Source organism: Dicentrarchus labrax, unplaced genomic scaffold (assembly GCF_905237075.1).
Source record: "Dicentrarchus labrax unplaced genomic scaffold, dlabrax2021, whole genome shotgun sequence".
In the NCBI taxonomy this organism is placed as follows: Eukaryota; Metazoa; Chordata; class Actinopteri; family Moronidae; genus Dicentrarchus; species Dicentrarchus labrax.
In genome coordinates this window covers 3,416,018-3,441,552 of record NW_026136703.1, presented here as the reverse complement: position 1 = coordinate 3,441,552, position 25,535 = coordinate 3,416,018, and the positions used below count along the sequence as shown (strand labels likewise).

Genomic DNA, 25,535 nt, shown 5'->3' with positions numbered 1-25,535 from the left:
TTTTAGGAATGGCAAGATCGCTAGTGGGTCCAAACATGTTGGTCTGTTGGTTTACCTTAGCACAAAAAGAAGACCAGACAAAGGAATAGTTTGCTATTAAAAATGTCTGACTTTACTTTTTCGACCTGAGCTATCATAGCATAGTACAATCTTCCCTCCAGCCTCCTTTCTGATTTCCCTGATTTCTATTTAATATTATATGCTAGTCTGACTCACAGGATGTATAGACAAAAAATCATACAACCTTGTTGTATACATCTATCAATGGTTCAGATTTGATGAAGACTTGTTGATACTGCTTTAAAATGTTCTCTGTTTTGGCAGTCTGCAGACTCATTTACATGCTTTGATTTTTTTTATCGCTTCATGTCTTGATGTGGGAGTCAGTCAGGCATCTCTGTCTTGCCTACAGCTACTTTAGAATGCAGCAGCAAGGCATCGCGCTGGTATATTTAACTGGTTATCGGTGAAATAAAGAATGAATTATAAGATTTGTTTACATTTGTTTTTAAAGAAGTGTATAGACTGGCACTCACTTAAATCTATGATCTCAACAATCCCTATTCCATGTACAGACTCCTCAGATCTAAATAGTACTCCTCAACTTGAGTAAGAAACGTTTGCAGCCGTTTCTGTCCAGAATGCTGCTGTTCTCGATCCATTTCTTGCTGCTGCCTAAACACATCCTGAACAGACCACATGGACGTTAAAACGATTGGATCTTGGATTCTTCTTTCTCAAACTGGTGTTGCTCTGACTGCCCCACTGTGAGCAGGGCTTGTGAGTCTGTTGCATCACCATAAATCACAATGTCACTCAGTTATGTATGAGCCAATGACTTATTTATTGCAGATTCATATTCAGACTACAACCATTACCCTGGTGCTGCTGAGGCCTGTCGTGACATCAATGATTCATACAAAACAATCCATATTATTCATTTATCAGAGCTTTTCAGTCATTTATCATACCCATATACTTAACGGTTGTTTACAGTTGTCAGAGTTGAAAGTGAGTTGAGTTTCTAACACATCTAATAGCTGAGGTGATGTAGATTTCTATTGGATTTCTGCGATATCATAAGCTCAGGAAGCAGTGGCCAACTGTGAAAAAACAAAAACAAAACAAAATGACAAGAAATCTGATACATTACTGAGGGGGAAATCAACTATATATTTCTTAAATTCTCAGTCATCAGTCTTACAGTCACTGCAAGATATAATATGTAGCACTGACAGAACACTGGCTGGATCTGGAACTGCCTACTACATGCTACCAACGAACACAGTATGTGGTACTTACTGTAGTACATCCATTTATTTTTCTTTATGCTAGTTCCGTTAAGTTCAGCATAACCCCGCAGGCACTTGTGGGACTCTCCAAACTCCAAAAACGTTGGAGCAAATTTTCATTTGCAGTTAGTTTTCTTAAAACTGCGAATATTCCAAATCTACACACATTATTTCTCACCTCACAAATAGTAAATTTGCTGATGAAATAATGAAAACCTTTCGTTTTTGGCTTGACTGTTGGTTGTAATCATTCCGGCACTTTGTATTTCGGGACACAGTAGGTGAGGTAGACTGGTCCAATGCATACTGGAGATTTTTCCGATTCAGTGTATGACATCCCATCCCCATCCCAGTAGAAACATGGCAGACTCCACTGAAGGCAACCCACAGCTTCTGTACATAAAAACAGCTCATTCTAAGGTAACAAAAACTCAGAGCAATTCCTATATTCAGGTGATTATACACTAATGAAAACATACCTATGAATATTCCATTTCTGCCAGTAGATCCTCCGATTCTCCTGTTACACACTGGACCTTTTAAAGTAGAGAACATCATAATTTACAGCAGATACTGCTGACAAGTTGGATAAAAAGGCACAAATTCAGAGAATACAGCATTCCCTACCATCCAAATATAAGGGAGATTTACTGTGGCCATAACTTTTCCTTATGCCACCTCTCCTTCTGACATTTTTATGGATGACCCCTCGCAGGACTCATCCAAGCTCATCCATCAAATGCGGGTCTCTGAATGGAACAGGCTTACGGATGCCATTAAAACCATTATGGGCTGATAACAATCTCCTCACTTCATCCTCATTTCAGTCATAAAGAAGTTCCATTCATTCTCAATTCATTACCATTCCATATTTCAACAAAATGGCTATGACTACCTCTCTGGGTGATTGTAATCTTGAATTGAATTTTTCTTTCTGCATATCACCACTTATCATACAAAACAGAAGTATTATGTTTCCATTTGTATGTTTGGATTTTGGTGTTTATGGCCCATAACAAAATAATTTAAAACCTGCCAATATCGATTGTTTTTCAGGTGAAATTCTGCCTTTTTCTAAGAATTTCTTTTTTATGCTTGTATGTGTCTGAAGCAGGGCAGTGTTCTTATTCCAGCCCTGCAGGTAAACTTCCTCATGGATGAACTAGCATGGTTCCTCTTGCACACAGATAAAGCGGCTTTTTCCTCGCAGTGGGCTGTAGATGGAGAGAGAGGCAGGGATGCTCTCTCACCTTAGGGGAGCCATGTTGGAGACAAGATGCAGTTTGACTTTGCCAGCCCCGAAAGATAGATGAGAGGAAAATATTTCTCTGCAGCTGTACCATATACTGATTTTTTAAAACCATCTGACAATGTCAGTTTACTATAATATTTATTACTTAACCTAACAAACTGATATGAGCTGACCGCTTACTGGTTTGAACTGTTACTGAGTGCTCAGATCACAGAACTACTCATGGTGGGTTTGACAGTCTGGTCATTTGTATAACCCAAGCCCCCAGGAAGTCCGTAGGGCTTTGAAGCCAATTTGACAGAGTGGCCAAACCCTGTAATGACAGCAATGGCATCCGACCCTGTGGTGTGTACATGAGCCCCAAAAGATTTTTTTTCCAAGAAACAAACTCAGCAGGATAATGAGTCCTCCAAATGTTGAATCCTGAAAAGAGACAGTTTCATCAGTAATAGTTGATAGCTGACACAATATGGATTTGATGAAAAACAGGGCAAAACTTCCTGTATCAGTGATCATAGGCTATGCAGTATGTCGTTGTCTAGCTAGTAGTACACCACTGAAGTTGACAGCGCGTCTCCTAGCAACGCCGACTCTCACTTGTCACTTAACTAATGCAGTTGGAAACACCTACTCAGAGAGGCTTTAGACGTTATCTGCACAATCATGTTGTCAAGTATGTAGCATGTATAGTACATTCAACCATACAGCTGGTGCTCACCCCTACCCCCACCCCCACCCTGGAGTGTAAGGGCCAGGCCAATCTCTACACTTTCAACAACAGGCCATGTAGAAATATATAATTTCTGTGTACTCTTTATGCAAGTAAAATGCTGTATCTTTTTAGTTTTATTACTACACAAACCACACAAAATCTGCTTAGAAAACCAAAATGGTTGAAATGAAGTGTCTTTTTTTTAAGATTTAAGTGTTCTTAAGTTGGTCAATTGCACTTCCAAAATGAAGGCTACAGAAATAAATATTCTAATATATCTTTTTGTGCACTTTTGGAGTGTTGTTGTTTTGCACCTGGCATTTCCTCAGAGCTCTGACTCCACTTGTGTTTATCATCTTGAAACTCTGCTAGTAACTGGAGGTACTTCCACCTGACAGAATAGAATGTACAGGTGCATACGCATCTCCTGCTTTAACAGCATCATTAAGTGTTGATGCCATTGCTAAATTTGATTTAGCATTTTTAACACAGCAGGCCACTGGGAATTCTCCTGGTGCTTCCGATGGCCAGTCCAGTGCCATGAGGACATTATGTATTAAAGAGCTGGTGCGAAAAGGTCTTTTGTTAAAAAACATTCCTGTTGATTAATAATTGATCATCGTCCTATCATTGGAGGTGTTTTGAGAGTTAGACTGTCTGCAATGTGAAGTTGCTGTACCAGCAGTGAGATAAGATGTCAGGCTGTTAGAAGGAATGTGGAAGTTCTCTTCATGGAGTCTGGGTAAGCTCTGGTTTCTGTGATACGTAGCTTATGATTGAAATCTACTTTTCTTTACTGCTGATTAACCAAGGGCAAATAATCTTTGGCCAGTACATATGTCGGAGGGCCATTAGCTTTGAACCGAAGCTGCTGGTTGCTTTAGAAGACAGTGCTGCAGTCAACACCACCTTTGTCGACCCCAAGACAAGTCAAGACTGACGTGATGAGAAGATCATAGTCAAGAACAAGAAAGAAAGAAAAAAAGAGAGTGCCATTGCCAATGAGACGAGTTTTGACAGCTAGGTAACCTAGTAACCATGGTTATTTAACCAGGCGGCCAATGTCGATATCCGTTCTAGATGGATTTTGGATTAAACCAGTACCCGTTTTCTGAACAAGTGCTTCATCAAAGTTACTTCAGAAAGAAAAACTTGCTCGAGACCATCTGGAATATATTTGGCGAAACCAATGGCCTAGTGCAAATACCAACGAGTCCAAGACATGTCCAAGACGATAGAAAAAACTGTTAGAAGATTTAAACCACCACGGGACACTAGTCTCTCACTCTGACCTATTGGCTCATTCACAGTGTAAGTAATAACAGGAAAAGGCAGGTGAGAGCGTGTGCAGTTCACTCTAATTGCAGTCTTGCAGATTGAATCATCAATTCATTTTCATATTTAACTTTCAAAGGCTCCGGAACAACACACCAAAGCATACACTCTTCTCCCTCTTTACATGTGGTCTATGTTGTGTGGGATGAGTCTTCTTTGAGGAAGTGATGCCTGAGGTGTCTGTGTTGAAGAGATGAAAGCCGTGGCCATTTTGTTTCAGTATTTTTTTTTAGTGTGGGGTGGTGGGTGAGGGCAAGGCTTCGTAGCAGAGCACATGAAAGCTGTACTCATGCAGATCCTCGTAGCGTCTTTGTGGCTGATGGATTGTGCTGTGTTGTGGCCGACACCACGGCCTAGTGTTTTTTTTGCTGCGACAGTGAGTTAATTGAAGATGATCTCACAGATAACAACTGCCAGGCCCTGTCCTCTCTTTCTTCCTGGGTCCTCTTCCTGTATTTCCCCTTTTCCTCTTCTACCAAGATGACAAATACAGTCAGTGCACCCTATCCTGGCTTCTCTCTGTGGCTTTCTTCCCATCTTTGCTTGTCTCTGTCTCATCACAAGCATAACCACCGTAACAAGCCGGCTATTTGACAGGAAATGGCAATTTCACTGGCAAGATTAGGCCTTTGATGTTGTTAGGTGATAGCTATCTGCGGTCCCCCTTTACTTCTCCCTTCACCTGCATTCCTCTGTCACATGTTGAATATTTCTGAAGGTTCTGCACAGGGTGGATCTGTTTATTTGTCAGGGAAGTCTTAAATTATACAGGCATTAGCCTATTACTTGATTAATGCTTGTTTTGCTCACCTAAAAGTATATTTTCAAGATAATAAACATAAGTGGTCTTATATTTGGTCTGAACCTGTTTTTAATTTTTTATATTTAAATATATAAAAAAAAAGATATATATATATATAAGTAGTTTCAAGTAGCACAATGACATACTGTAACGTATACCTGTTTCAATCAGACTAGTTAACCTGAGACTTGGACTGCCTGAAGACTTGACTTGATACTTGCCTCAAAGCAAAAACACTGGTGTCTACTTTTGACCTTGTAAAATAGGCCACACACCTTAAATATTTAATCATTAGGTCTATTAATTAAAATAACTTCTTGTTTAAAGATTTAAAAAAAGTAGAAACATGTTTAAATTCTTGTTCTTTTAACCGTGAAGCATTCACATACCTTGCAACTGAAGTCAAAGTCTTGTGACTTAGACTTGACCTCAATGTGCTTGACTTGAGATGTGCATTGACAGGATCTGTGGCTAGAATTTCTATGGATTTGATCAACACTGCATAATATGACTTTCTCTGAAGAAATTATTGGTTTAATTTTATTTTTAATTTGAATCCGTCATGCTGTCTGAAGACTGAAATATACCATTCTGAACACCTTTCCTCTTTGTCTTTCTTCTCACCACAGCAAGGGAGGAGAACGTGGCCACTTTCCGTGGCTCGGAGTACTTCTGCTATGATCTTTCCCAGAACCCCATCCAGAGCAGCAGTGACGAGATTACGCTCTCCTTCAAGACGTGGCAGCGCAATGGCCTTATCCTTCACACCGGCAAGTCAGCCGATTACGTCAACCTGGCGCTGAAGGACGGCGCTGTCTCCCTTGTTATTAACCTGGGCTCTGGAGCCTTCGAGGCAATTGTGGAGCCAGTCAACGGGAAGTTCAACGACAACTCGTGGCACGATGTCAAAGTGACCCGTAACCTCCGCCAGGTAAGGTCCAGAGGTGTGGGGTATTATGTGAATGAGGGAATACTGTCAGTCTTAAAATCTTATCTTAATGAATATTGATGATGATGATGTGTAGCAGTTGAGTTGTCACGTGCTAGCTAGCCGGTAGCATGCTGTTAGCGAGCCACAACAGCCTGCTAAGTTTGACCTGCTCATTGTCAGTCAGCTTGCTAACTGCCACTTAGCAAGCTAGCTATCTTGGCTGCTAACCTGATATGATACCTCTTATGTCATGATTGACTGCAGACAGTGTGGAGTTAATATTAAAGTATAACATTGGATGGTGCATCTCATCTTCTATGATAGCTTCCGTTGTTTTGGACTCTTCAGATGACTATTGCCTCAAAGGTTGGCAGTAAATCTGTGCAATATGACCAAAATGACCACTTAGAAAGACCACTTTCCAACCATGTTGCAAACAAAATAAAACCATGCCAATGCAACAGAAGTAGCCTGTATATTGTATAGGTAGGTACGAGCCATTTTGACATAGTGGCCGAACTGTGTCCATCATGTGAGGCACACTGGCCAAAAATGGTGAATATATTTTTTGGAACATCACAACCCCCCAAAAAAACTTGTTTCACTATCAGAATTTGTTCCATTCGGTCTAGTAACATGTTGAAAGTCTAGAAGATCAGCACGAATAAATCATTTATCCCTATTCAAGTTAACTATGTGGGCCACTGTGGCCCATAGGGCTTGCACAGTATGCATTCATCTGGGTAATGTCGTTGCAGTGGGTATTGGGTTTTTTGGCTTCACACGCCACTGAACAGCTTTCATAGGAATTAACAGGCCGCTGTATCCAATGTTGTATCCAGTTCTCTTTATACATCCCTGGTTCTGTTTCACGTTCATTTTCCTCCAGATTTAATTTGCATAATAAGTGAAATGCCACTGATTGTGGCACTAACACTGAAATGTACTGATTTTGCTGTAGACGTTGCTGTTATAAATGCTGATGTAATGGGCCTCCATCAAAGATGGATCCAGTTGCTAAATGTGTTGAATTAACTGACCTCACCTCATCCTTAAGTAGGATAGTGAATCCCAGATGTTTTAAATGTTTTGTAAATGGGTAGCTCTCTGTAGCTTATTTCAGCTAAAGCAACAACATTTTTTTTTTTTTTTTTGGTATGATGCTGTTTGCTTTTTCTTTCAGTGTCTTATTGTACACCAGGTCTGATTTTCCTACTGCCTGTCATCTTAGCTTTTTCTCCATCAGTCAAGACATTGCTGCACATTTCATGATGTTATTAGGCTGCTTCCTTTCTCTCTTTCCATTATCTCTTTTTGCCTCCTTATCTGTCTGTGGACAGACGTTTTATGGGGTGATCATGGGGAGAGGCTCCAGTCATCCAAGACCTCTGCTGATTACCCAAGACTGATCTTCCATTCAGCTGTACAGTTTCTCACCAACCTGCATGTTTAGATGTAAATAGACACTAACATCCAAGCAAAAATGCGGGTGGGGTAAGGGTTATCCTACCTTTCTACGCTGCATAGACTGTAGCTGACATGAAGAAAAAACATATCCACAACAGATGTTAAAATTTTAATAATTTGATAATTTGGCTGATAAAAAAAAAAAAAAAAAAAAAAGCTTTGGATAGCTTTTTGGATACGTCTGACCGTATTCATTTTCCAAAACTTGCGTCTATTTCCACCTGTTAACCTCTACCACTGTCAGTCCTGGTACGACTCTCCTTGAAAGTAGCGACTTCGGGGATTGAAATGAACCGTTTTGTTTTACTAACGTGTACTAACCTTCACATTTCATCTTTTGGTTTCATTTGATTTACTTTACTGTTTTCACTCACACTGGTTTCTCACCTACTCCACCTCTCTGCAAAGCAAACAGGCATTGGATTCGCTATGGTAAACACACTCCATTGTATGGTAGATATCATTCTTATTGTCATTTTTGGTTTGCTGTGTACTTCTCCCTGTCCTCTTTTTTGACTTCTGCACATTAAGATACAATCCCCCCAAAAACAAACAAGGAAACGGGTTTGTATTCCCAAACTTTCGTGTTGCCCTTCCTTTTATTCACCTTGTTCATCCACTGTTGTTGCTTCTCTGCTTTCCTTTTTAATCTCTTCCTCTTTTTTTTGTCACCCATACGTTTTGCTTCTCTAGGGTTTTACTAATTCTCCTTAATTCCAGATGAGATTTTTCTGTTCAGTGTTTTTTGGTGATAATATTGTGGAAACTGCCACAGTTATACAGCGACCAAAAAAAAGATCAAAGTCACGCTGGTAATCTTGACTGTTGTCCTGTACACTATGTCCATGGCCTTACATGGACTGAATCCTCCTTACACCAGACTGATCGTTTTCATTCACATTCCCAAACAACTGAAAATACGAGGCGACCCACACTGCAGGAAGAAAATGGGATAAGAAAATATTATTATTAATACATTAGGAACAGACTTTTACCTGGGGAGACACATTTTTATATAAATGAAAGCTAATGAAACCATAAAAACAACTCCATGTATAACAGTAAAAAAAGGGGATGATAAGGGTTGAGAGAGGTCCTGGCCTGGTTGGCTGTGATACTGAAACACTAGCAGGGCTCAGGTGTGTGGTTTCCATCCAACACTTACTTAAGCTAAACAGCAGGTGAATGCTAAGGATTCTCCACCTTCAGCTACTTACCCATTTGTTTGTCCTTTTCCCGGCTTCATATGGCACACGGTGCTAGAAAGAAACAGGACTCTGACTGGTATTGGAATTCCTTGAATTGTGATATTTTGAAAGTCTAAAATACTTGTAAAATACTCCATCACACATTCCAACTTTTGTTAGTATTATCGGCAAATTATTCAGAAGTGCTCACTATGCATTATGGTCCCTTCCAGCACGTTGTATTTTTTAGTGTAGTATATATATGTTCGGAACGGAGCCAAAGGCCTACCAGAAGCTGCTGAGCCCAGTTCTGTTGCCCCCTTGCCTGGGTCTGGTTCTGATACCCATTCCCACCAGCATTCCTTGAGCTCCCTGTCATAGACATATATCTAGCTAATAGGTCCGCTAGCTGCACGGCTAACTTAGCTAAAGGCAGCTACAGTTAGCAGCAGGTAGTGGTTACACTGGTGATATGCTGCCCCTTATGTTTTTGGACTAGGAATTTGAACTGGTGGCCAGTTCTTACATTGCACCTTTAAGTACAGTACTTGAATGAATGCGTTTAGTTACACTCTACCTCTGCTGTAGTTTTCCCTGCAGTGGGGGTCTATCCTCTGCCATTCTGTTTCCTGCATGTTTGCATTTCTGTGGTGTGACATTATTTTTTGGTCGGTTCCTGCATGTTGCTTCTATTACATTATATTCGTTAGTTTCTTTGCTCCCTCACTCATTTAGACGCAAAATAATATTAAACAAAACCGTGAACACTAGATGGTTTGTGCATCACTAGTGCTACATACAGATTATGTATCAGAATATCAGTGTATGTTTGTCAGTGTCTGCAGCTAAATTCACCCAGTTATCATCTCTGTTTTGACATTTTACTAACCCTTCATATCTATCAATAGTTTCCCACAAATAGCATCTACTAACTCACATAAAAAATAAAGAAAATTGTGGGCTGACAGATTTTCTTTATATCTATCCTGTGTGATTCATAACAAAGATACACACACATCACCAGCTCTGAAATTTATATTTCACACAGACCTGAGTTCCAAAACAACACTGTAGGCCACTGTCTGTCCTCAAAATCCATTTTATTTCCACCCTCACTGTTCACTCCTCATTGTCAGGTGACGATATCAGTGGACGGGATTCTGACCACCACGGGCTACACCCAGGAAGACTACACCATGCTTGGATCTGATGACTTCTTCTATGTTGGTGGGAGCCCCAGCACAGCGGACCTCCCTGGATCTCCAGTCAGCAACAACTTCATGGGCTGTCTCAAGGAGGTAATGTGTCTGATTCAGTGTTTACTGTTTGTAGTTGATTTGGGAATGTTTTGATGTGTTTATATTAAGTTTATTATCAGTTTTCAGTTAAATATGAGGTATTACTTATCTGGCTAGATTTCTTTTTTTTTTCATTTGCCTTTAGAGATTTTTTTCTTTCACATAAAATAGAGATGAAGGTTTGTGGAAACTGTAGTGAACATACACATTACAATAAGTTCACATAAAATTGCACTGACCAATTTTTGACAACATCTCCAAAACAAGCTGTCAGACAGTCCAGACCCTCCCTGTCGGCTGAACAATATTATTGTCCCAATGGAGTCGTGTGTCTGTCCACTAGACAAAGAGGGGGTAGTTGTCTGATCACTGGCCTTCCTTGAGAAAAATATTTGTCTGTTTAACTGCTAGCTGCTGCTTAAAGATGCATATGAAGCAACTACCATGTGATACAATATGATTCGTCCCTATTGGGATGCAGTGCTATTTCGCACTGTTGTGCACCTTTGTCTCTGTCCCTGTCCCACCTAGAGTCGGGGTCTGTCTGAGGTTTCTGCCTCTTAAAAGGAAATTTTTCCTTGCCACTGTCACCAAGGTCTTGCTCATGGTGGTACTGTTGGGTCTCTGTAATTAATGTTTTAAAGAGTTCGGTCTAGACCTGCTCTATTTGAAAAGTGTCCTGAGATAACTTCTGTTATGAATTGGCGCTATACAAATAAAATTGAATTGAACTGAATTATTCGACACGATTTGATCCAACACAATGTGATTCACTGCGATGCAAAAGAATATGATGCTGTTCAATATGGTACAGATAGTTTGATTTTGTTTCTTTGGTTCTTCTTAAGCAGATTTTAGAGAGGAAGAATCAATATAAATAAATATAACATTATTGATCACAGTTTTACATAATAAAGGCATAGGGCCTCTACTAATAATTATAAATAAATCAGATTTTACCGATGCAGAGATTTGGAAACGATACATCCCAAGTTCATCCCAAATTGTATTGATGCACACTCTTTTAACCGGTGCAATCTAATCGTGCCGGTGCACCAATGAGAATCAGTGACTCTCACCATCCCTACTGTCAGTACTGTCAGTACTGTCTGTACTGGTGTTGGGCAGGTGGCGTACAGTGGGCTTGTTTGCTGCAGTGTCTGAAAATGGGATTGATGAGAGCAGTGCTGTTCAACCACACAATAAATCTACATGCCACAGTCAAAGTCTTTATCTGTGAAAACAGCTGTGGAGGTAAAGCCTGGAATCACATGTGCTCCTTAACCATCCTGTGGTTGCTCGGTAGCTCAGGGTGTGTACTGAAAGCTTTAAACTGACAATGTCAGTGTCATGCTTGGATGTTAGTTATATCTGTTAGGAATACCATGGTCGCTGAATCTCACTGTATTGCTGTAACCTTACTGTATTTTCCTGTCTCTAAATATATGTCCCTTTATTTAGGGCTGCCAAATCTTTTCCCTTGGATGGCCGAAACAAACTATTGTATTGTATTGTTAAGATGGCAAATGTCACTAAGTTCCCACTCTCCCTGATGAAAATAATATTTAGGAATCAGTTTAGTTTTACCTGACAAAAATAAAGCAACAATCAGTGGTTTGTGTTTTATTTTTTTAAATATTTAATTTTATATTGTTAGTACACATTAAAATCACAAAAGTTACACCATTGTTTCCTTGAAAAATTGATAAAAACAAAAGTATGAAAAACACAGCAGGTCATCAAAACTAACATCTTTGTTAAAGGCAGGTTAGAGAACCTTTCTTTATGGAATTGTATTGCCTACACAAAGTAAAAAATAGATATCCCCTGTGATGTCAGTCTCTCCTAATAATGACTCAGTATAAAATCATTATTTTTAAATTATTAATTAAAATAAAATACAGAGAGCATGACAGAGGTCTGTCACACAATCTAAGTAACAGAACTTTATGAGTTATGAGGACTCTCAGCAGCATCCAGTGCTTTAACTGACATTTCAACTCCTATCAGCAGTTACACAGTTACGTTACTCCTTCTTAAATTCTAAGTCTTAAAATTATTTCTCAACTGCTGTCAGCTCAGCCTCCAGCTGACATTTAAACTGTTATCAGTGCCTACATCTTATCTGCTTTCAGTGCTTACATTTTCTTTTATCATGATTCAGACTTCAAATGACACTTTACAGTGTTTACACTGAAAACAGTGGTAACAGATGTCAACTGCTCTCAGCATTGTCACTTTAACTAATGTCATTACTTAAAGTGCTTTCATCACTAACACCTCAATTGACACTTCAACTCCTTTCAGTGACCCCTTGCATTGCTCCAGCTTCAAGTTACACTCAGACTCCTTTTTAAGGGCATCAACTTTCTCACTTCCAGCTCGTCAAATATAGCAGCTTGGTCAGTGGCCCTATGCTTCAAAACATGACGCCATAGGAGCCCTTACATCATTTATGTGCCATCAAAGTCAGCTGACATAGTATAAAAAGTCTATGTTTGGAGGACGTCTTTAACTCAGGAGAACGCTGTTCGTGTCCCGTTTGAAACCAAATAACGTTGTGGCTAGCTATGTAGGTATGTAACTTTTATAAAAATAATTTATCAAAGTTACATACTGCAGCTTTAACTTGCATTACGTTCTGTACATAAACTTTCATACTGACATACTTATGACTTATTACTATACAAACCACCAAGCTACGATTGTTTAAACTCATAACTTGTGAAATATTTCTCAGCAAGTTTTATCTTGAAAGTCTAACCGGACATTGCATATTCATTATTGCTAACTTGACCGTGGAGCCCTGCATATGCAAAACTGATGCTAGAGTTACACCTACAGGCCCATGAGTTTGAAGTGGCCACTGAGGCCACTGACCAAGCTTTGCATTTGATGGGTTGGTAGTAAGAACGTGTTGATATACATACAGTATATCAGATAAAATTTATCATGTGGTCAAATAAATCAAGATTACTGTAAAAGTTTGCAGAACCGACTGAAAACTGGGGAATGAAAGGGTCAGCAAGTAATCTTTGCTATTTTGATTTTGCTTCCGCTACAAATACTGTTGTAATTCACTGCATTAAAGTGGAGCCTCAGTAGGACCATGTTGAGGGAGAGTTGCCCCATGGAGTTAACCCACCCACACACACACACACACCTCCACACACACACAAAAAATATTGTTCCCTCAAGCTGATGATGTCATTTCTTAGCACTTGACTGGAGCCAGTTACACACACATACACACAGTACACAGCATCATATGGGCTGCAAGGAGAGGGAGGAAGAGGCGCAGTGGCCATTTAATCCCCCCCTGGCCTACTTCCTGCTCTGTGCCATGCCATGCTGGGCAGGTTTTGTGATTCCCTGTACCACCCACCCCTGACACACACGTACATGTATACACACCCACACACATCCACATACAAATAGAAACACGCACACCCAAACATGCACATTAGTTATGAGTCTTTTATTTTCTCATGATGAAACACAGAGATAGCAAGGATAAAGGTGGTGTCACATAACCAATATGACACACACACACACACACACACACACACACACACATATTCATGAGGGCTTGTGCACGCTCACACACATATGGTACAGGTCATTAATAATGTCCAGATCAGCTATTAAAACAGCTTACTGCTTAAAACTTAAAAACTGCACATAAGCATAATGTTTCAGGGTTTGATTTATTATTATTATTTTTTGTAACTAAATGAAATGTCACATATGCTTTCATTATTTTACAAAAAATAAATGTTTCCTACTATCATCAAAAAATATAGCAAACTGACTTATATTAAAGAATGTTGATAAAAGTGTTTATATTTGGTTGTACTTGGCCTTCCCACTATGTACAACAGTGAATGTGTGTGAATTTCTAGTTTGTGTGTTCATACTTTGCTTTGACTTGATTTATTTTTACTTCACAAATGCTTTTCTTCACGTTGCTTTATTTAGCATTGCACTAGCATATTGTCACACAAATCAGCTTAAACAAAGGATCAGAACTAATGCAGTTGTACGCAGCTGTAGGACGTTTTCAGGTCCAGTGTATAGGATTTAGTGGTATCTAGTGGGATATTTGCAGATTGCATCTCTCGCCCCCTCTTTTTCCAAGCGCCAGGGAGAATCTACGGTGGCCATGAAATGTGTGAAAAACTAGTGCCCCTATCTAGTGTTTGCTTTGTCCATTCTGGGCTACTGTAGAAACATGGCGGTTCAACATGGCGGCAGCCATGAAAGGCAACCTGTGACATCTGTAGATAAAAACAGCTCATTGTAAGATAACAAAAACACAACAATGATTATTTTCAGGTGATTATACACTAATGAGAACATACCTATGGATATTATATTCCATTTCTGACAATAGATCCTCCTCAATGTTACACACTGGACCTTTAAGTGTTTATCAGTGTACAGTATACAAAACAGCTCGCTAATCTAAATCAATCGTTAGCTACCTAGTTGCATCTGAAAGTTAATGTTAGCAAAACAAATTTACATCAGTAATTTGTGAGGTAGTTAGCTAGCATTTGCTAAATTAAGATGTGACTCTATGTAGCCTATGCCACTTTTATCTTTCAACTATCCTCAAAATGTGGCTTCTTTCATCATACACAAGCTGGTACATAGCATATCCAAGTACAGGAAAGGAGAAAGTTGACTGAGGTTCCACCAGCTAGCAAGCTTGCTCAACTGTCATTGGAGCACAGAGCAAAAAGGTGCGAGACTTAAGCGCCGTCCACACCAACAAGATTAAATGTACAATGTAACAATAACTAAAACAATGAAATTAAATTATTGTTTGTGTAATTTGTAGGCTAATATTTCATTGTACAGGAGATTTATAAGTTGTATACCACAATATCATCAATCAAAGTCATTTTCCTCGGGATAAATAAAGCTTCTTGAAATGACTCTGAAAGGGATCCCAACGATACTGCTCACCACTGTCATTATATTAAGAACATTTATTTATAGCTATAGTTCTTGATGTGGATGGCCCTTTAACAGTCAATTGTGTCAACTAAGTGAGTAAGTATTTAGTAGTACAAATCTGCTCGGATTCATATTATTCTGTCACACACTGGTTTACGGAGCCCCTAAAGGGACATGGAAAAAAATAAAAAATGAAACGTTTCTCGTGCTCACGAGAAACCTTAGGTTAAGCACAGGCAGTTGTGCTTCCTGTGCGTATGCCTCTAGGCTTATTAACTGCGGTCAAGCGGCTTTAGGGTGGACAGTCCAGCTTTTAAACGCCCTGTCCGGCTGCAGGCGCAGCCTTAAGCCAGACACTCATTTGTCCTCCTTTTGAAAAAATAACTAAAAAAGTCCACCTTTTCACACATTACCTCGTTAGTTTAATACTTATTGGCTAAAAATGTGTGTCAAAATAAGTAATTTCATTGGTTACATTTTCGTGTTGTGACCTATCAGCACAGGGCTAATTTTAATCAAATGAGCCATGTGTTGCTTATGCGCAGTTGCTACCACCAGGCTGTCAATCAAGCTCTCAGCAACAGAGAATGTAACAAATATGGCCTTTTATTGTTGAATTTCTACAAATTGGTGCAGTAAAAATGCTTGATATTAAGTATACTTGTATTCTTATATGTGTAGAAGTCAAATATACCATCCATAGCCAGGAATTATTGAGCAATATGTTTTACCAGTACCTCAAATATAATAAAAGATGCCACTTGGAGGTACAAATATGGAACCTTTGTTTTGGCATTTCTCCACATTGGTGCAGTAAAAATGCTTGATATTAAGTTTGTTTTTTATTCATCATGGTCACATGAAACACTTTAATGTAACATATTTTATTTTAAATGTAGGTTTGAATTATAGCTTACTGTACTTAATACCTTTATTTTGAAAACCGGAAGTGAATACACTGTTTCTCCGCAATTACCGTAATGCTGAGAATATAACGCTTATGTATATATATATATATCACTCGAAATTGTGCCGCTGATTTGACCACGGGGATCGGAGTGATGTCTGGCTTGACCGCAGTTAATGAGCCTAGAGGCATACGCACAGGAAGCACAACTGCCTGTGCTTAACGTAAGGTTTCTCATGACCACGAGAAAGTATCTTGTGAGCACGAGAAACGTTTCATTTTTTTTTTTTCCCCATGTCCCTTTAGGGGCTCCGTACTGGTTTGTCTACATTATTGATATGGTTTTAAAAAAAAATTGTAAAGCTACAGAATTTGAAAGCACTTTCACTTCATTCCCCACTGCAGCAAATGATACACAGGCATTCATTTATGCACACTGGTCACAAACACACTGTCTGAAAGATTGTCATCATACCTCATACAGTCACGCACATTCTGCCCTGCTCCTAATCACAGGCCCACCCACCCACAGATCTGCAGCACCCACCAGCTCTCCCTCTGTCTGCCGTCCAGCACCCTCTCGTCCTGCACTCCCCGCCATTACGGCTAATTTGCCTGCTGCCAATGCTCTTGTCCTCACCATCCACAGAGCGGCATTACGGATAAATGTTTTGTTACCATGGCACCAAGTACTGGTCGCCTTTGCTAGCCCCTGTGGCTGGCTGGCCCGTGATTATTATGCCTTTCATAAGCCAGCAATTACAGAAAAAGCCTACATCTCGAAACCTACTAAATACATAATGGCCTACAATAACACATAATTGCTATAATTGTCATTGTCATTACACCTCCATCAAGCACTCATATAGAGCCTTCTGACTGTGCCTGTGTACTGTAGCCAACAAAGAAACACAAAGGACGAGTTCACAGGCTGAACACTGAGGATGAGCATTTGTACCACTCATTGGTATTATTCCTTCTGATTTCTCTTCCACAACATTTAAAAAAGGTTTCCCAGATGTTACGTTCTTCAAAAAGAGCAAAAAAAATTAGACCAAAGGCAATTTCGTCTTTTGAAGACTAGCTGATCTTAATTTTAGTGATATGAATCATATCCCTTGTGGTGCCTAGTGAGGTAGTGGTGGAATTTAAAAAAACTACATTTACTCAAATATTATGCTTAAGTAAAATTTTGAGGTACTTGTACTTGAGTATTTCCTTTCAATGGTACTTTTACTTTAATTCTACTCCACTACTTTCCACAGTTTTTATTTTACAGCCATTAGTAACTTGTTTTACAATTTTAAAATGTTCCAGTAAAATATTGTTAAAGATTTAACTACCCAACATTATACCTAACTATACTGCATGGATTTTCATTTTTACACATGGTAGCCATGGATGCTATAGGAACGATGAGTGAGTACACCATTATCTGTAGCTGTACTTGGAATGGGCGGGGCTTAAACCAGAAGTGGGTGGGACTAATCAGAAGTTACTAATTATAAAAAAAAAAGATAAAATTGATATGGGTTGATCAGAAGTGTTATATTTATTAGAAAACTATTTACACAACAGCTTCATAATGGAGCCTCAGAGCAATGTTTTTGATTAGAATGGTAAAATAACTATTTACAGAAGTAAAAAAAAGTGGTATGTTTATTGTTTATTACAAAACAGATACTGACGCATTTTACTCCGATGACACTTGTACATTATCCGTACCGGGATAGCCGAGTACTTGCTCAGCCCCAGTAGTTCTGCCTTTAACTTTAAGCTCTGAAGAAGGCACACTGTTGTAGAAAAGGCCGAGCTGCATTTCCATCATTTTACTTGTTTTTGACCTAAACCCAATATGCCGTTCTCTATTTATGTGTTGCTTTCTGAAAGCAGGGTTCCCACACAACCTAAAATATCTGGAAAACCTGGACACTTAGAGACTAAGTCATGGAAACACCTGGAAATTGATTAAAGTGACCAAATATCCTGGGTAAAAGGATGTAGAAAATGGAATTGTATTTTAGCCACTCACTCAGATCACATTTCATAATATCATCACATCACATCATAATAGGCTAATGAGTTTTCTGTAAAATATATGAATTGTACTTGATTTGGACTGTTTGCTCCACTGAGCCACACTGACCACCATTGTGAGCGAGTGCTGTCCTGCACTGTCAGAGAAAGAAGAAAAAACTCTGGAAAACGATTTCTTAAAATAGTGTGAACCCTGTGAAAGTCATAATAACTGATCCTGAGCTATCTGTCATTAGCATCTTAGCACATGTCCCCACTTACCCCAAAAGATGGCCCTCTTTACCAATATGTGCTTCATTCTACCTTCACATATGTATGTTCAGTCTTAGCTTCATTTTTTTAACTTTTAGGCAATTTTCATCAGGCCAAAAACTATAAAGTAATTGCTGAAAGTACACTTACACTGTGCCTGTGCCTGCTTAATTAAAGGTTTTCCCAATAATATAGGGCCCCTCAGCACACCGCTGGCTACACACACACACACACACACACACACACACCAATCACTGACATGCCTTTATACCTCACCAAATTAAAGCTTGTCTTTATCTAATTAATCAAATGGGTGTATAAAAGCACCATCAGCCGCAGTCAGAGGATCCCTTCACAGACTGACTGAGGAGGAGCCCGCCTCATATTGTGAGATCTGCTGAGGGAATGATGCCACCCTGTGGGCAAGAACACACACTGCAGGAGCTCTGCAAAACACTCATGGCAGGACCATGTGACCGATAATACTACAACACAAATATTTAAAGGGAAGTGCTCATTGCAGGTGTGTCTGCAGGAGGGTTACACCAATGTACACAGACAGGATAGGATATTTAGTTTTGTTTGTTTGGCACTATTACCAACCTCCAACCCTGTTTAATTCATTGTATCTTGAATGAATCCTTCTGTAGTTTTGAGAATTTGGTCGATTCTTCTTTGCAACCTGGCTGACAGTCATTTCTGAACAGCCATACATGCAGCACCCCCCCCCACACACACACACACACGCCACACACTCTATACACTGTCAGTGGGCAGAGATTTATGTGCGAGGCAGACTTCAAGGGATGATAAATGTCTGTGTCACCCAGTGCCTACACACACACCCAAACATGCATTCAGGCTAACACTATAAGCTTATAATATGTTGAGTTACAGTGTTGTAGGCTCCATGCTAAGACTTTAGCAAATGCTAAATGCTAGTATGTACATAGATTATGCAGAGCTAAATGAACGCTTGATTTTAAAGTTGTGTCATTGTTTGAATGCAGACGAAGACAGTGATGGACACTGTGTCCAACTGCCCCCCTTGCTGTGTCTTGTCCAGTCATGCACATAGTCTCCTGCAGTAGAGCAGCTGAGTTGTGAGATGCGGAGTAGAAAGACACTTCCCTCTTCCATATTTTTGTAGATTGCTACATTATGTTCAATATGATGCTTTGCAGTTAAACCCAGTGTCCTAGAAATTATATTTATATACTAATATGTTGTTCTCCCAGATATAATATTCTGTGACGCGTAATGACAGCCTGGATTATGTTCGGAGGCAATGTTTTTGTGAGTGAATGAAGTGCTACATGAAACACATCGGAGCCATAGGTGAGTCCTGTTTGTGGTTAGGTGTTTATTAACCCTTCAAAAATGAAGAAAACAACATGATACGCTTTTTTGGCACAAACATTTTCCCAGTAGACAAATGCAGAATATGGGCATATGTAAGCAAACCCCATATGTAAGTGTAAACCCCAGAAACTTTAACCAAGTTGATATGTAATACTCATATTCACCCAATATGGCACTTAGCCTAAGCCCCTCTGGCTCCAAGCCATCAATTTGCAAATTAGTTGTATTTAAACTTTATAACTGAATACTTTATTACATTATTTGTGTGGTTGAATAGCTACTTTATAAAATATAATTATTGCCTTTTGGACCATGTAAAAACTCCCACAATTAAATAACATAAAAAATGCAGGGGGAAGATTATAATGAAATATACAGAGAACTCTCGTGTTTTCTAGAGACTGAACCCTTTCTATTATTGACATTTAATGAGCTTTCCTATAACACAGGAAAATGACACAATATCAGCTTGAAGCCCAGTCTCAATATGAACACTGGAGAACAGTGATGCTCCCAGAAAGATGATTTCAATGACCCCTTGACCCTTCCTGCATTACCAGCCTCAGGATAAACTCTGCACTATTTGTGCATTATGCTTGTGAGGCACTAAGATTTCATGTTTAAAATGTCCAGTGCTTTAGCATTATGTGCAGGTAAATCAGTTTTATACTGGCTTACGGAAATTCCGAGTTAATGGTAACGTTAAAATCTAGCAGCTATATTGGCTGGCAATCTAACAAGGTAATTTCAAGCCTGAGTCATATAGCGTTACATTGCTCCTTCTCACACACTGATAACTGTGTGAGTGTGTGTGTAATGTTGTGTGTGTCGTGGAGGCCTGGTTGAGGAGATAATGCAGTGATGGATTTCTATCATCTGGCCATTGTCAGACATTTTACAATTGCTTTCTGTTGCTTAAACTCTAAGTCACACACTAACACACACACACACACACACACACACACACACACACACACACACACACATATATAGATTGTCTGTTTGTGTTGATGTATATAGTGTGTGTTGGCTATCCCTCAGCCTGCTATCAGTCTCTGCTAATGCTTCATTCTCATGTTAACCTGCAGCCTGCGTCTGCAGCGTGCTGATAAAGCTCCCTTTGCATGTTGAAAGGCCCTTTTGCTATTATTGTTCAGAGGTGGCAGGGACCTGAAAGTGACTTGTCAAATTGTCAGCTACACCCTCCGTTCCCCCTTCCACCTCCCTGCCACAGCCCCCTTCCCCTTAGTCTGAAGCCACATTTTATATGATTTATGCTCTCTTTTATCAGCAAGCATGTAACAGGAGAGAAATGTGTACAGTAACCACATCAAATGCTTTTGTGTGTATGTGTGTGTGTGTGTGTGTGTGTGTGTGTGTGTGTGTGTGTGTCTGTCCAGGCAGCATACTAAATGTTCATGTCCCATAAAAGGAACGACCCGGTTTTTGGTAACAATATAGCATTTCTGTCAAGAAAACAAAAACTGTTTAGGTGTGCACTTATTGATTCCTGACCTATCACATAGACTAGGTTCCATAGACTGTATAAATAAAAATGGACATAGGTTTCTGAAAAGCCGTTCTAAGTGTAGTCTTGCTGTTTTTAAAAACGTGAAAAGAGGTGGAGCATGGGTGGAGCTGAGGCAGGCTGATTAAAGCATGGTTATTGAAAATAGACCCACCTGTCACTCATAGTGGCCACTGTCTTATATATGCATAACTTGAGGTCTTGAATGATATGACTTAAACGGGTGAGTTCTATAAAGATTCACTCCTCGTACTGTTGTTATAAATGGGAAAATTAGCTATAGAAGCCCAAACAGTTTTTGTACCAGGCTGTTAACACGTTTTATTTCTGCTGTAAAGTTAGGCATTTTAATATGGGGCCTTATGGAGATTGACTCACTGCTGGAGCCAGCCTCAAGTGGCCGTTCCAGGAACTGCAGTTTTTGGAGCTTGTTTGCCTCATTCCCCAGCCCCAGAGATTGACACATTATTGGTTCAATTGTACTTCAGACATTTTGGCCGAGTGCTTTAAGTTCTCTTGAGACAGACTTTGGCAATAAATGTAATCTGATCTGATTCTGGGCTCCTCCATCATTGAGTGTCGCAAACAAAAGCTATTATTATTATTATTATTATTATTTTTATTATTTTCCGTCCAGAAACAGAGCAGAGTAGATTTTTCATCACTGAGCTCCTCAATAAAATGAATATATGGTAGAAAGGGTAAGTTGAAATTAGTTATGAAACACGTATGTGATTGATCTTACTCCTTCTTTAAACAGAATTTGAACACGCACTACTATTATTATTATTATTATTATTATTATTATTATTATTGTTGTTGTTGTTATTTTTATTATTAAAATGTTGCAGAGCTTTACGTTATTACTTGCTACAAATCCAGCTGGCCACTGGGGACAGGAAAAAAAATCAACGTTGCTCTTCACTCTTTGAGTCTGAAGAGACTGTCTGTTGTTATGTAGGCTTTTATTTTGGAAGAAGAGTGGTGGGGCTGCTTAAGAAGCTCAGGGTATTTATGTTCAGTCAGAGCAGGAGAAGGAACGGCTGCTTCTTGCAGAGAGGTGGGGGAATAAGATGGATGGAGGGGAGGGAGAGGAGGATGGATGTAACACAAAGAGAAGGAAAGGCAACAAAGAAAGAGAGTGAGAGGAGAGAAGAGGAAAAGACAATTTTCCGTCCAATCCCTGAGCACCTTAAGGGATGAGTTGATTTACTGTCAAATCTGCTGGTGGATTATCGATAATCTCAGGCAGGCCCCTCAATCTACCCACTCAGCCATCGCTGCACTCTCAGACAGAACCTTGGGCAGGGAGCAAGAGCAGAGACATTAATATAAAAGAGAGTGAAATGGAGGAGAGGGTGTGTTTGTTTTGTTTATGTATGTGCCCAAGATATAGCCAGACAGAGGGTGTTTTTCTGCCCAGAGAATTAGAGAATAAAAAAAAGGCCTTCAATTTTCCACTTGAGCAGATTTCAATTTACACACACATCCCCCTTCGTGACTCCATCCTCCCATCGTTATTGATAACATTTAGGGCTGCTGTGATAAAAGATTGGCCACTTAGTGTTTTTCATTCATTTGTTTTCCGCCATTGGCAGGACACTCGCTCATACTGGAAACTGTCTGTTACAAACCAGCTATATGGCGAACCGTGTGTTTGGGTATGAATGCATTAGTCTGAGGAGTTAATCCAGTAGACTGTAGGAGTATAAAGATGGAAGCTGATGCTGTGCACCAACATATTACTCATGTTTTAAATCAAATTTTTTTCAAAACACTTAATTAGAAAGCAGCATTAAAATCACATTTCAAAGTAGAATAGCTAAAATCAAAAAATGTTATATATAAATTCAAATTATTTTTTTTGCTTCAGCTGCAGAGATAACCAGGCATTTCTTGAACCAGTCTTATGTTAAACTTTTTACTAACTGACCCCGTTACATGTAGAAGAAGTGTGAGTATTCTTTTGTTTTCTGATCTGCTGCTGTTATAATATGCAGTTAATGTAAACTCAACTCTCCTTTTTATGTTTCCCTTGTGCCTTAATAAACTCTAGTGCTGAAGTGATTAGCGGATTAATTAGTCATTCAACAGAAGAAAATGAAAAAAAAAAATTAATAGTTTCAGTCATTTATCAAGCAAAAATGCCAAACATTTGCTGGTTCCAGCTTCTCAAACGTGACAATACTTTTATTTACTTATTTTTGGATTTTGGACTGTTGGTTTGCAGACATGTAATCATTGTGTGCGACAGTAGTTGTGCCCCCTCCTATGTATGAAATATGGACATACACACATGCACATGTGACATACAGTTACTAGTTACTCATCTGTTGACCTGTTTGGCCTGTCTGCAAACTGTAGTGGGCCGAGTGAGTCAGGAAGAGAGGAGGTGGTAAAGGTTTTAACTAACTGCTCAAAGCACTTCACGGTGGTATATGTGAGCGCTACTGGGCAGTAGTTGTACAGGCAGGGTTTTAGTCCTTTTGAATTACAGTAGACATACACAGAATGTGGAAAAGTTAGTTCACATGCACACCTGTGTCACTGTCCATGAAGCCCAGTCTTGTATTTTCCCTGCGTGAACATATCTCATGCAAACAGCAATTTCACTGACTACTGCTTTGATCTTGCGCAACAATAAGGAGACTGCTGGTACTCAGTTTACATATCTGGACTCATTGTTCTATTTCTGGGAATTTGAACAATTTCGGATCTGTACATCATGTTGCACATTAACTTAAAAAGTTATATACATTTTCCTTTATTGAGAGTATCAGCGTTTTCCCTGTGTCTACGTAATGGAATGTCCTGCTTGGCATAACACAGTACTATATCCCAAACTACTTTTATATGGTCCTGATTCCACTTGGTAAAGTAATATTCCCTGGCATCATGCTTTATTTGATTTAACACATTTCCCTGGCCTGTTTGGCTGGCCCTTTAGCCTTGAAACATGTTCAGTGAAACTAAGTGCGGCTTGGTCATCTGCTGTTTTTGGCATGCCTGCCATTGTAGCTTCCAGTTCACAAACCTACCTCTCTAGCAAATGGGCCATGAGCTCCACCCACATTTTACAACAAACTGCTTCCTTATTATGCTGCATTCCAATCAAGAAAACTGTCTGTAGTACTTTGAATAGAAGCACCTTGGCTATGCAGGGAAATGCCTTCAAAATTGGCTATGATGGTGGTTAATCTACTGCAGATAAATCACTGAGTGAACCTGCGTCAGGCTGACCGGGAGTGTCTGAAGAACTGGGTCGAGTAGCCTCACTCATTATATGCTATATATATAGGTGATGTATCTACTTCTTCAGCTCTCGCTTTTTAGAGAGAGCGCATTAAACAACGATAGTTTAGCCATCGTAGCCAGCGTTAATGTTACATCGCTTGAAAGACCATATAGCTACCTGGATGAAAGCATCTCAGAAAGGATGGTGTCAGAACTATAGAAAACCAGTTACATTCCAGGACTTATATTCATCTTTATAAAATGTATTTTGATCAAACTTGGCTGGGTGGGCCAGTGCTGTGCCAGTATGAGTATTGATCTGTGGATTGAAGACCCGCCAGTCCATTTAGAGAGACAGCATGTTCATATTGTGTGTTGTTAACTGGTGATAGGGAGAACCATGATATTGTTACTGTTGATATTTGCATTGTGTCTTTAATGTGAGCAGTCCATTTAAAGCTTGATTTCTCTGTCCATCATCATACAATAGATTTTACATCTAAAGATGATAATTGCATTTATCTTGAAAACATTGACAATTTAGTTTTAAGGTTTTTCCTTGCAGCTTGATGTATTAATGTTACTTTACTGTAAAGTCTTACCAGAAGTACTCAGTGACAACTGTAATGTCATCCTTGTCCTATCACAGGTGGTGTATAAGAACAACGACATCCGTCTCGAGTTGTCCCGCCTGGCTCGAATTGTGGACCCTAAGATGAAAATTCAGGGCGAGGTGTCATACAAGTGTGAGAATGTGGCCACCCTGGACCCCATTTCTTTCGAGACTCCCGAGGCCTACATCAGCCTCCCCAAGTGGAACACCAAGCGGATGGGATCCATCTCTTTCGATTTCCGCACGACCGAGCCCAACGGCCTTATCCTCTTCACCCATGGCAAACCCCAGGAGCGAAAAGACGCTGCCCGCAGTCAGAAGAACACCAAGGTCAGTCTATAATCCACAAGATCACTCTTTAATT

General features: G+C 39.6%; 1 protein-coding gene across 10 annotated transcripts in view; it reads left to right on the top strand.

Annotated features, from left to right (window-relative positions):
* Positions 1 to 25,535, top strand: part of nrxn3a (neurexin 3a) — a 205,492-nt gene that overhangs the window by 84,572 nt on the left and 95,385 nt on the right. For all 10 annotated transcript variants that reach the window (XR_007884294.1, XR_007884295.1, XM_051396253.1 and 7 more), the window contains 3 exons: positions 6,023 to 6,324; positions 10,115 to 10,276; positions 25,208 to 25,501. Coding sequence is in view for 8 of the 10 variants with exons in the window: in XM_051396253.1 (XP_051252213.1) it covers positions 6,023 to 6,324; positions 10,115 to 10,276; positions 25,208 to 25,501 (758 nt within the window). In the remaining 2 variants the exon portion in view is untranslated. The remainder of the gene's footprint in view (positions 1 to 6,022; positions 6,325 to 10,114; positions 10,277 to 25,207; positions 25,502 to 25,535) is intronic.